This window comes from Trichomycterus rosablanca, chromosome 4, assembly GCF_030014385.1.
Source record: "Trichomycterus rosablanca isolate fTriRos1 chromosome 4, fTriRos1.hap1, whole genome shotgun sequence".
Classification (NCBI taxonomy): Eukaryota; Metazoa; Chordata; class Actinopteri; order Siluriformes; family Trichomycteridae; genus Trichomycterus; species Trichomycterus rosablanca.
In genome coordinates, this window is record NC_085991.1 from 51,110,292 (window position 1) to 51,123,930 (window position 13,639).

Consider the following 13,639-nt stretch of genomic DNA (forward strand, 5'->3'; position numbering starts at 1 on the left):
CATCCCTCTGGTTTAAAGTGGTTCTATATGAAGTGGGCATTAAAATGAATAAAGCACAGATTCATTTCAATTTCTTTAGTCTTACTAATTACTTGCGACCGATGCCTGCTTGCCCAATGCAGCCGCTCCTTGTGGTGGACAGAAGGTTTGCTGCTCTGTATGTTGTGACACATTCACCTCATCACCAGGATTAAAATGATCTGCAGTTTGATCCACAGTAGTCCTCTGGCATCAGTGAGTCTTGGCGGCCCAGCGACCCGTCACCGTGGCTGGCTGTCGCACCAGTTGCTGGCCATAAAGATCTGGTCCTTATCAAAGTCCCTGAGGGCTTTATGCTTATCAGATCTGCTGCATTCAACACAAGAACTCTGAGGAACCACCATCAGTTCATCTAAAAGGTCCCTCACCCTCACGTCACAATAACACCAGTGTTACAAAATAGACGTCGTCATGCGCATGGCTCATCAGCCTTCGTTTAGCCAAATAAGTGATTTTTTTAATCTCATGCTGATTTCTGTGATACAGAACATAAATAAATGTAAATATTTTATAACAGTATATTTATTGCATGCATTCGTTTACAGAAATAAATTGTAACACATACAGCAACGCTTCAGAAAGAACAAAAACATCATACATGATGGTGCAACAGCTACACAGCGTTAACCTCAAACACGTCACAATTCCAGCATAACAATCAGAACACGGACACCCATAAGTGCTACGTCCCAGCCTTGGTCTTTTTTTAACATTTTTTAACATTTGTATATTCTCTTCTGCTACATCTGTATTTGTGTATTTCTCGAACATGTGTACATCCAACAAGGGCCCGGCAAGTGGGAGGATTAGCATCCGTTTACCTGAAAGAAAGAGCAAGCATGTCATGTTCAGTGTAGATAATAAACATTGTTATTAACATTTGCGTCTTTAATAAAGATTCATTGGTAGGACACAAACATACACTAAACATTACAGACAATGTACATACAACTACTGACTACAAAGTCATTAACGCTGTCGTTCTATTGTTCTCTCCTTCTCGACTGACTCCCCCCTTTCTGTCTACCTACACGCTGCTTTTATCACCCTAACCCCCCCCCCCCCCCCCCCCCCCCCCATAGACAATATATTGTCTTATTTAACCTCATACATGGCAATGGCACTTCAACCAACGTATAATTATTTACATTACATATAAGTGCACACTTTTCTCTTTTACAGGTCTTTCTCTTCCTCCACTTACCAGAGGAGGGATCAACCCAGGTAAGTTTAAGGTAAGTACACGCCATAGTGATGGGTAAGCTACACTTACTTCATCACACTGCCACAAATCAAATAATCTAAACCAGTGATACCAACCTTTTAGAAACCTTTAAAAGAAGCTGAGCCCTCCAGCCTTTATTGGCAAAATATCAAACATTAGCTGGACATTTTGTATTTTAACAACCCAATAAACTCAGAGCACCTCAGAGCAGACAAAGCCTTTTTCACCCCCTGTGATGTTTGGCGTCCCCCTGTGGAAAACCAAAGATCTAAACAGCTGTTTAGCTCTATGATCTATCTACAGTATTTTACCATTGTAACGGACTGATATTGTGAATTTCCCCACTGTGGGACTAATTAAGGATTATCATATCATATCAAAATCACTGCATTTGGCTTTATCTCTGTTCTAGACCATTAACAACTAACTCAACCCAACCTGGTATTTTCTTGGCAGCTGTGGCAAATTTGGATTTGGTACAGTTCTGTCAGTTTGCTCTGAATTTTGTAGGGTTTGTACCTTGGGTAAGGGTGCACGTGTATAGTACAGACTCATTTAGTCTTAGGGTGTCTAGAAAACAGCAGGAACAGCAAACAAAGAATAAAGGATTCAAACCAGACTAACCTGAGTGCTCAGAGAGAGTCGGCGTAGAGCTCAGGAGGAGGCAGTGGCTCAAAATCTGCATAACTGAACTGGTCTTCCTCACTGGAGGAGAAAAGAAAGTAAGTTCTGGAACTTTAGTACTCATGCATTAATTATGTGAGCAGTATTTCGGGTGAGTGGTTTGTTTACAGGTTTATTCCTGTATTCTGCGTGATTTCACACTAAACGACTCTCATGCACAATGTAAAATAGAACAGAGAGAACACGATGAAACAACAGTTTTAAACACCTACAGTATATCACCCCTTTATCAGCACCAGTTGCATTCAAATGGAAGACCATATATAGATAGACAGACAGACAGACATATGGATAGATAGACAGACTGATATAGACAGACTGATATAGACAGAGTGAGATATTGATACATAGATAGACAGATATAGATAGATAGACAGATATAGATAGATAGATAGACAGACAGACAGACATAGATAGACAGATATAGATAGATACACAGGCAGATAAACAGACAGATATAAATAGATAGATAGATAGATAGATAGATAGATAGATAGATAGATAGATAGATAGATAGATATAAATACAGACATAGATAGATAAATACAGACATAGATATAAATACACAGACAGACAGACATATATAGATAGACAGACAGATATGGAGAGACAGACAGACAAATAAATAGACAGACAGATAAATAGATAGACAGATAGATATAAATAGATATACAGAGATAGATAGACAGATAGATATAAATAGACAGACAAATATAGATGACAGACAGACTGACAGATAGATATAATTAGTTTTATTCGCCAGGTATGTCTGCATTTGTATCCGGCTGTTAGCAGCTCTCTACAAGACAAAACAATGTACAGATTTTGTACGTGTTAATCAGAAATGTACATTCAAACAAAAATGATCTTAAGAATCTATTTGCAGTGTGGTGCACAACGTTAAGTAGCTCTAACTTAGTGTGTTTGGTTATGCATAACAAAACATAAAACAAAAAGAAGGACAAATGAAAGAGAAAATAATATATATACTGTATATACAGTGTATCACAAAAGTGAGTACACCCCTCACATTTCTGCAAATATTTCATTATATCTTTTCATGAGACAACACTATAGACATGAAACTTGGATATAACTTAGAGTAGTCAGTGTACAGCTTGTATAGCAGTGTAGATTTACTGTCTTCTGAAAATAACTCAACACACAGCCATTAATGTCTAAATTGTGCCCAAATGTGTCGTTGTCCATCCCTGGTGTCATATGTCAAGGTCCCCGGTGTAAATGGGGAGCAGGGCTGTTAAATTTGGTGTTTTGGGTACAATTCTCTCATACTGGCCACTGGATATTCAACATGGCATCTCATGGCAAAGAACTCTCTGAGGATGTGAGAAATAGAATTGTTGCTCTCCACAAAGATGGCCTGGGCTATAAGAAGATTGCTAACACCTTGAAACTGAGCTACAGCATGGTGGCCAAGGTCATACAGCGGTTTTCCAGGACAGGTTCCACTCGGAACAGGCTTCGCCAGGGTCGACCAAAGAAGTCGAGTCCACGTGTTCGGCGTCATATCCAGAGGTTGGCTTTAAAAAATAGACACATGAGTGCTGCCAGCATTGCTGCAGAGGTTGAAGACGTGGGAGGTCAGCCTGTCAGTGCTCAGACCATACGCCGCACACTGCATCAACTCAGTCTGCATGGTCGTCATCCCAGAAGGAAGCTGACGCACAAGAAAGCCAGCAAACAGTTTGCTGAAGACAAGCAGTCCAAGAACATGGATTACTGGAATGCCCTGTGGTCTGACGAGACCAAGATAAACTTCTTTGGCTCAGATGGTGTCCAGCATGTGTGGCGGCGCCCTGGTGAGAAGTACCAAGACAACTGTATCTTGCCTACAGTCAAGCATGGTGGTGGTAGCATCATGGTCTTGGGCTGCATGAGCGTTGCTGGCACTGGGGAGCTGCAGTTCATTGAGGGAAACATGAATTCCAACATGTACTGTGACATTCTGAAACAGAGCATGATCCCCTCCCTTCGAAAACTGGGCCTCATGGCAGTTTTCCAACAGGATAACGACCCCAAACACAACCTCCAAGATGACAACTGCCTTGCTGAGGAAGCTGAAGGTAAAGGTGATGGACTAAACCCAATTGAGCACCTGTGGCGCATCCTCAAGTGGAAGGTGGAGGAGTTCAAGGTGTCTAACATCCACCAGCTCCGTGATGTCATCATGGAGGAGTGGAAGAGGATTCCAGTAGCAACCTGTGCAGCTCTGGTGAATTCCATGCCCAGGAGGGTTAAGGCAGTGCTGGATAATAATGGTGGTCACACAAAATATTGACACTTTGGGCACAATTTGGACATGTTCACTGTGGGGTGTACTCACTTATGTTGCCAGCCATTTAGACATTAATGGCTGTGTGTTGAGTTATTTTCAGAAGACAGTAAATCTACACTGCTATACAAGTTGTACACTGACTACTCTAAGTTATATCCAAGTTTCATTTCTATAGTGTTGTCCCATGAAAAGATATAATAAAATATTTGCAGAAATGTGAGGGGTGTACTCACATTTGTGATACACTGTATATCATAAAAGTGAGTACACCCCTCACATTTCTGCAGATATTTAAGTATATCTTTTCATGGGACAACACTGACAAAATGACACTTTGACACAATGAAAAGTAGTCTGTGTGCAGCTTATATAACAGTGTAAATTTATTCTTCCCTCAAAATAACTCAATATACAGCCATTAATGTCTAAACCACCGGCAACAAAAGTGAGTACACCCCTTAGTGAAAGTTCCTGAAGTGTCAATATTTTGTGTGGCCACCATTATTTCCCAGAACTGCCTTAACTCTCCTGGGCATGGAGTTTACCAGAGCTTCACAGGTTGCCACTGGAATGCTTTTCCACTCCTCCATGACGACATCACGGAGCTGGCGGATATTCGAGACTTTGCGCTCCTCCACCTTCCGCTTGAGGATGCCCCAAAGATGTTCTATTGGGTTTAGGTCTGGAGACATGCTTGGCCAGTCCATCACCTTTACCCTCAGCCTCTTCAATAAAGCAGTGGTCGTCTTAGAGGTGTGTTTGGGGTCATGATCATGCTGGAACACTGCCCTGCGACCCAGTTTCCAGAGGGAGGGGATCATGCTCTGCTTCAGTATTTCACAGTACATATTGGAGTTCATGTGTCCCTCAATGAAATGTAACTCCCCAACACCTGCTGCACTCATGCAGCCCCAGACCATGGCATTCCCACCACCATGCTTGACTGTAGGCATGACACACTTATCTTTGTACTCCTCACCTGATTGCCGCCACACATGCTTGAGACCATCTGAACCAAACAAATTAATCTTGGTCTCATCAGACCATAGGACATGGTTCCAGTAATCCATGTCCTTTGTTGACATGTCTTCAGCAAACTGTTTGCGGGCTTTCTTGTGTAGATACTTCAGAAGAGGCTTCCTTCTGGGGTGACAGCCATGCAGACCAATTTGATGTAGTGTGCGGCGTATGGTCTGAGCACTGACAGGCTGACCCCCCACCTTTTCAATCTCTGCAGCAATGCTGACAGCACTCCTGCGCCTATCTTTCAAAGACAGCAGTTGGATGTGACGCTGAGCACGTGCACTCAGCTTCTTTGGACGACCAACGCGAGGTCTGTTCTGAGTGGACCCTGCTCTTTTAAAACGCTGGATGATCTTGGCCACTGTGCTGCAGCTCAGTTTCAGGGTGTTGGCAATCTTCTTGTAGCCTTGGCCATCTTCATGTAGCGCAACAATTCGTCTTTTAAGATCCTCAGAGAGTTCTTTGCCATGAGGTGCCATGTTGGAACTTTCAGTGACCAGTATGAGAGAGTGTGAGAGCTGTACTACTAAATTGAACACACCTGCTCCCTATGCACACCTGAGACCTAGTAACACTAACGAGTCACATTACATTTTGGAGGGAAAATGACAAGCAGTGCTCAATTTGGACATTTAGGGGTGTAGTCTCTTATGGGTGTACTCACTTTTGTTGCCGGTGGTTTAGACATTAATGGCTGTATATTGAGTTATTATGAGGGAAGAATAAATTTACACTGTTATATAAGCTGCACACAGACTACTTTTCATTGTGTCAAAGTTTCATTTTGTCAGTGTTGTCCCATGAAAAGATATACTTAAATATCTGCAGAAATGTGAGGGGTGTACTCACTTTTGTGATACACTGTATATAAATATATACGTATATATACACAGTATATACAGTATATACAGTATATACTATACACACATATAATACAGAAAAAGCATAAACCAGTAGTTATACTCACACATAAGGAGGCTCCTCCACTTCATACAGAAATTCTATCAGTACAAACAAACAGTCAGAAAGTAAAAAATCAGCTTCTGGTTCAAAGTGCAACTCAAATCGAAATAAATAATTTTAAATGAAAGCATACTTGGTGTTTACTATCATATTTACACACTATTATATTATAGTTATATTATACTTTTTCTCCCAGTTTAGTGTAGCCAATTAGTCTTCCGCTGCTGGCGACTCAGATGACGGGTATATTTGCCTGACACACGCTCCCTCCAACTCCTCCTTATTCACCCACACGGTGGATTAACGCATGAGGCCGGTCTTCCACATTCCTCCACTTCTACTAACCAGGGTCCTTATACAACGTCAAAGACACCACCCCCTTTTTAGTCCGGTTTCTTCCCACCCAGCAGACTAGTGGCCACTTTTGTCTGCTGCAGTCAATGCCAGTTGTGACGGCTAGGGGGCGCCCAGCTGAACAGTAGCAGAGCTGAGATTCAGAATGGTGTTTGTGCTTATGCGTTTGGGTTAAACTGGTTCACTACGGTGCAGAAGTCACATTTGACACTTGGGAGCAGCTGTTATGATATCTAAATTGTCCACGTTATTCACAAAGATCATTTTTATGGTTTCTTAGCTTGTCTGGAAGCTGGGGACAGAGCACAGGGTCAGCAATTGTACGGCGCCCTGAAGTCAAGCGGATTAAGGTTCTTGCACAAGGGCCCATCAGTGGCTGCATGGTAGAGCTGTGATTCAAACTCACAACCTTTCACAGCTCTACCTACTAGGCTACCATCCCAGAAGGTATTATAGAAATTGTTTACCCTGTTCATGTTGAGTGATGGCTATAATGACAGTGAGACACACCGACACACCATACTCACTCACTCACCCACTTTCTTAACCACTTATTCATTCAGGGTCGCAGGGGGGTGCTGGAGCCTATCCCAGCTTTTCAATGTGCGCAAGGCACACAGTAACACCCTGGCCAGTCCATCACAGGGCAGACACACATACACACACCCACCCATTCACCTATAGGGCAATTCAGAGTCTCCAATTACCTTATTGAATGTTTTTGGACTGTGTGAGGAAACCGGAACTCCCAGAGGAAACCCACGCAGACACAGAGAGAATATGCAAACTCTGCACAGAAAGGACCTGGACCGCCCCGCCTGGGGATCGAACCCAGGACCTTTTAGCTGTGAGGCATCAGTGCTACCCACCAAGCCACCATGCCGCCCAGAGACGAACCTTCACCGTTTTAGTGATAATCCCCAACATCGTGATTTCCCGCTCCCACACACAACATACAGAATATTAATGAAAACAATTTATTAAAATTCACAACACTAAAGCAGAAACTGTTCAGACGTACCTGCACTGTTGATGCTGCAAAGACATTTAAGACATTTATGTGTGAGAAGTAATAAAGTAAACGTGCATTCATACTATAAGAAAACAAACTGCTGATAATAGAAATGTGTGCAGGGTTTAGCTAACAAGAAACTGGAGTTCCCAAAATGTTCAGCCCCTTACACACTGTGTACAGGACCGTATGTAACTAACATTTTATTATTTATCATTCATTCACTTATTCATTCAGGGTCTGTTTTACCGCCGCTTTATCCTGGTCAGGGTCGTGGTGGGTGCAGTTCACTGAGTGAAAGGTAGGAAAACACCCTGGACAGGTCACCACTCCATTACAGTGGGCATTTTTGTTTCTCCAATTAACCCGACTGTCTCCTCCCACAGTCCAAAGACGTGCAAGGGAGGTGAACTGAAGACACTAAATTGTCCATGACTGTGTTCGATATAAACTTGTGAACTAATGAATCTTGTGTAGGGTTAAGGGTTAAAGGAACTAGACTACTAGACCCTTGAGAACCCCTGATTGAACACTTTCTGTTGAAAGTAGCTTTGGGTAAAAACAGCTGCCAGATGCACAAGATCTAAAAGGACTCCTGAGAGACCAATTTACTATATCTCAGTTTGACTGATGCCTTGTTACTTAATAATAATAATAATAATAATAATAATAAGCACCTCTTGAGCTGAGAAAGTCAAGGGTCTTGCTCAAGTGCCCAACAGTGGCTGCATGGCAGAAGCAGGATTTGAATCCACAACCTTCTGATTGATAGCCCAAAGCTTTACCCACTAGGCAATCGCTGTCCCTTGTTATCAGTAGTAAATATACGTCTGTGATAGGTGGTTCTCTGTAAAAAACAAAGACTGTAGGTAATAAAGGAGGAGTTAATACACTGTACCTGACAGGAATGGACTCCGGGTGATCCGGTGCGGCGCTGAGATCTTTCTTGGTGTTCTGGAGGAAAATGGCAAGCTTCTGAAGAGCTTCATCCTTCACTCTGAGGGTAAACACACATTTACATTTTCAGCATTTAGTGAATGATTTTATCCAAATCGATCTACAGGACTGTGACAGTATATTGTCTAAGCAATTGAGGGTTAAGGGCCTTGCTCAAGGGCCCAACAGTGACAACTTGGCAGTGGTGGGGCTTCAACCAGCAACCTTTGATTACTAGTCCAGTACCTTAACCGTTAGGCTACAACTGCCCACACACACACGATCTCTCTCACTCTCTTAAACAGCAAAACCCATTACATTCAAAACAATATCAACATTATTATACATGTATATATGTATATGTATGGAGAAAAAGTAAGTGCACCCTCCTTACGTTCTATGTTCAGTTCTTTTTTTTTTTTTCTTGTTACACTGAACCCTTATTAGTAGAAGTGCAACATTATAATAAAAATGTTGGTGTGATTGGCTTACCGTGAAGGCACGTCCTCCAAACTGCCACCACTCGGGACATGATGACTGCTGCCATCACCACCGACTACAAGAAACACGTAAATCATCTAAAAACCTCTTTAGTGAAGGGCTATACACAAGTTTAAAAAGAAAAACAGGAGAAAAAAGCAGCACTTACACAGGTCCGGTACAGAATTGGCTCTGTTAGAAGACCTGAATGAAGATAAAAATATTTTAATTATTTCAAATAATTATTAAAGTTTTTCCTTTGGTCATTTTCATTTACTAACAGGACCTAACCTGGGTGATAAAAACAGCTCAGTGGATCACAGGAAGTCGAGTGACAATACTGCAGATCCCACAGATCGATTGATCAGTCAGTCTCTATCTATCCGTCTGTCTATCAATCTACTGGTGCTGGTCATAAAATTAGAATATCATGAAAAAGTTGATGTATTTCAGTAATTCCATTCAAAAAGTGAAACTTGTATATTATATTCATTCATTACACACAGACTGATATATTTCAAATGTTTATTTCTTTTAATGTTGATGATAACTGACAACTAATGAAAACCCCAAATTCAGTATCTCAGAAAATTAGAATATTACTTAAGACCAATACAAAAAAAGGATTTTTAGAAATGTTGGCCAACTGAAAAGTATGAAGATGAAAAGTATGAGCATGTACAGCACTCAATACTTAGTTGGGGCTCCTTTTGCCTGGATTACTGCAGCAATGCGGCGTGGCATGGAGTCGATCAGTCTGTGGCACTGCTCAGGTGTTATGAGAGCCCAGGTTGCTCTGATAGTGACCTTCAGCTCTTCTGAATTGTTGGGTCTGGCGTATCGCATCTTCCTCTTCCAATACCCCATAGATTTTCTATGGGGTTAAGGTCAGGCGAGTTTGCTGGCCAATTAAGAACAGGGATACCATGGTCCTTAAACCAGGTACTGGTAGCTTTGGCACTGTGTGCAGGTGCCAAGTCCTGTTGGAAAATGAAATCTGCATCTCCATAAAGTTGGTCAGCAGCAGGAAGCATGAAGTGCTCTAAAACTTCCTGGTAGACGGCTGCGTTGACCTTGGACCTCAGAAAACACAGTGGACCAACACCAGCAGATGACATGGCACTCCAAACCATCACTGACTGTGGAAACTTTACACTGGACCTCAAACAACGTGGATTCTGTGCCTCTCCTCTCTTCACTTTTTGAATGGAATTACTAAAATAAATCAACTTTTTCATGATATTCTAATTTTATGACCAGCACCAGTATTTATATATCTGTCTGTCTCTCTATATATCTGTCTGTCTGTGTCTGTCTGTCTATCTATCTCTGTCTGTGTATCTGTCTGTGTCTGTCTGTTTATCTATTTCTGTCTTTGTCTGTCTGTCTGTCTGTCTGTCTGTCTGTCTGTCTGTCTTTCTTTCACCCTTAGTGAAAGAATGGGTCACTCTCAGGAGCTCAGTGAATTCCAGCGTGGTATCGTGATGCCACCTGTGCAACAAGTCGTGAAATTTTCTCACTACTAAATATTCCACAGTCGACTGTCAGTGCTATTATAACAAAGTGGAAGCGATTGGGAACGACAGCAACTCAGCCACCAAGTGTTAGGCCATGTTAAATGACAGAGCGGGTCAGCGGATGGAACATAGTGCGCAGAGGTCACCAACTTTCTGCAGAGTCGATCGCTACAGACCTCCAAACTTCATGTGGACTTCAGATGAGCTTAAGAACAGTGTGTAGAGCTTCATGGAACGGGTTTCCATGGCCAAGCAGCTGCATCCAAGCCTTACATCACCAAGTGCAATGCAAAGCGTCGGATGCAGTGGTGTAAAGCACGCCGCCACCGGACTCTAGAGCAGTGGAGATGTGTTCTCTGGAGTGACGAATCACGCTTCTCTGTCTGTCTGTCTGTCTGTCTGTCTGTCTGTCTGTCTGTCTGTCTGTCTGTCTGTCTATATCAGTCTATCTATCTATGTCTGTCTGTCTGTCTGTCTGTCTGTCTGTCTATCTGTCTATCTATCTTTTTGGTAGATAGTAGAAGCTCTGTTTAAAGGGAAAAACAGTATTCAAAGAAATAAACAACTACTGTGAAACATGGCTGAGGCTCAGTGTTGTTTTGGGGCTGCTTTGCTGGATGCCTTGAATCAGACTATGGTCTACAAAATGTTAAGTTTAGACTTCCAATAGATTTAGTTTGTTTTATGACATTAAGCATGTTCAGCTGTATATCAGGAGTAAAGTTTCTGTTATAGTTAGTGTGAAATAAAGAATAAATAGTCACAACACACATTTGTCAGTTTCTGCTTAGAGAAGGTGCAGGGGTACTAATATTTTAGACCTTATTTGTACATATAAGGTAAATGTACCTAATAAGTGGTGAGTGTGTTTGTGTGTGTGTGTGTGTGTGTGTGTGTGTACATATACAGTATCTCTTAACAAAAAGATCAATGTTACTGGTTACCAGTACAAGTAACTCACAGTGTTTCTGGTGAAGGGGGCAAAGTTTCATCATCGCAGGTCCACTCATCATCATCATCAGAGACTGAAATACAAACATATACCAACTAGAGATTAAACTGACATGCCACATTATTACAAACATTATACTGGAGTTACTGGTTCTATTATATATTGGTTTATGTAAACCAACTGGGACTTACAGCTGCTGGTCAGAACATGGATGTGATGTGAAGACCTGCAAAAGTTCAATATGTGTTGAGTGAGAAATAAAGAGCTTTATTAATACCACTTATAAAAAGGTTCCACACTGGAAGTTTGTGGATGCTGTGTGTGTGTGTGTGTGTGTGTGTGTGCACATCAGTAAGATGGTGGTGTGAGAATGGATATGCATATGTAGGTCTGTGGCGTGTGTGTGTGTGTATATGCATGTATCAATGGAACAGTGATGTGTGTGTGCACCTGAGGGTGAGAGTGTATTAGTGGGATGGTGTGTGTGTGTGTGTACCTGCTGCTGAGACTGTGTGTGTATCAGTAGGATAGTAGGATGGTGTGTGTGTGTACCTGCTGTTGAGACCGAGTGTGTATCAGTAGGATAGTAGGATGGTGTGTGTGGGTGTGTGTGTGTGTGTGTGTACCTGCTGCTGAGACTGAGTGTGTATTAGTAGGATGGTGTGTGTGTGTATCTGCTGCTTTGGCTGAGTGTGTATTAGTGGGATAGTGGTGTGTGTGCGCACCTGCTGTTGAGACCGAGTGTGTATCAGTAGGATGGTGTGTGTGTGTGTGAGTGTGTGTGAGTGTGTGTGTACCTGCTGCTGAGACTGAGTGTGTATTAGTAGGATGGTGTGTGGGTGTGTGTGTACCTGCTGCTGAGACTGAGTGTGTATTAGTGGGATGGTGGTGTGTGTGTGTGTGTGTTTGTGTACCTGCTGCTGAGACTGAGTGTGTATCAGTGGACTGGTGGTGTGTGTGTGTGGGTGTGTGTGTACCTGCTGCTGAGACTGAGTGTGTATCAGTAGGATGGTGTGTGTGTGTGTGTGTGTGTGTGTGTGAGTGTGTGTACCTGCTGCTGAGACTGAGTATGTATCAGTAGGATGGTGTGTGTGTGTGTGTGTGTGTGTGTGTGAGTGTGTGTACCTGCTGCTGAGACTGAGTGTGTATCAGTAGGATGGTGTGCGTGTGTGTGTACCTGCTGCTGAGACTGAGTGTGTATCAGTAGGATGGTGTGCGTGTGTGTGTACCTGCTGCTGAGACTGAGTGTGTATCAGTAGGATGGTGTGCGTGTGTGTGTACCTGCTGCTGAGACTGAGTGTGTATCAGTAGGATGGTGTGCGTGTGTGTGTACCTGCTGCTGAGACTGAGTGTGTATCAGTAGGATGGTGTGTGTGTGTGTGTGTGTGTGTGAGTGTGTGTACCTGCTGCTGAGACTGAGTGTGTATCAGTAGGATGGTGTGCGTGTGTGTGTACCTGCTGCTGAGACTGAGTGTGTATCAGTAGGATGGTGTGTGTGTGTGTGTGTGTGTGTGTGAGAGAGAGTGTACCTGCTGCTGAGACTGAGTGTGTATCAGTGGACTGGTGGTGTGTGTATCAGTGGACTGGTGGGGTGTGTGTGTGTGTGTGTACCTGCTGCTGAGACTGAGTGTGTATTAGTGGGATGGTGTGTGTGTGTGAGAGAGAGTGTACCTGCTGCTGAGACTGAGTGTGTATCAGTGGACTGGTGGTGTGTGTATCAATGGACTGGTGGTGTGTGTGTGTGTGTACCTGCTGCTGAGACTGAGTGTGTATTAGTGGGATGGTAGTTGGATGGTGGTTGGTGTGTGTGTGTGTGTATTAGTGGACTGGTGGTGTGTGTGTGTGTGTGTGTGTGTGTGTGTGTGTGTGTATACCTGCTGCTGAGACTGAGTGTGTATTAGTGGGATAGTGGTGTGTGTGTGTGTGTTTGTGTACCTGCTGCTGAGACTGAGTGTGTATCAGTGGACTGGTGGGGTGTGTGTGTGTGTGTGTGTGTGTGTATCTGCTGCTGAGACTGAGTGTGTATCAGTGGGATAGTGGTGTGTGTGTGTGTTTGTGTACCTGCTGCTGAGACTGAGTGTGTATCAGTGGACTGGTGGTGTGTGTGTGTACCTGCTGCTGAGACTGAGTGTGTATCAGTGGACTGGTGGTGTGTGTG

At 43.0% G+C, this 13,639-nt stretch overlaps 1 protein-coding gene across 1 annotated transcript in view; it reads right to left on the reverse strand.

Moving 5' to 3' along the window:
• Positions 1-561: 561 nt before the first annotated feature.
• Positions 562-13,639, reverse strand: part of si:ch211-188c16.1 (uncharacterized protein LOC562677 homolog) — a 29,851-nt gene continuing 16,773 nt past the window's right edge. The window contains exons 12-20 of the mRNA XM_062993643.1: positions 11,673-11,707; positions 11,491-11,554; positions 9,182-9,216; positions 9,025-9,088; positions 8,495-8,593; positions 7,606-7,619; positions 6,235-6,268; positions 1,889-1,969; positions 562-860 (exon numbers count right to left, since the gene is read on the reverse strand). Coding sequence (XP_062849713.1) covers positions 1,897-1,969; positions 6,235-6,268; positions 7,606-7,619; positions 8,495-8,593; positions 9,025-9,088; positions 9,182-9,216; positions 11,491-11,554; positions 11,673-11,707 — 418 coding nt within the window. The 3' untranslated portion in view covers positions 562-860; positions 1,889-1,896. The remainder of the gene's footprint in view (positions 861-1,888; positions 1,970-6,234; positions 6,269-7,605; positions 7,620-8,494; positions 8,594-9,024; positions 9,089-9,181; positions 9,217-11,490; positions 11,555-11,672; positions 11,708-13,639) is intronic.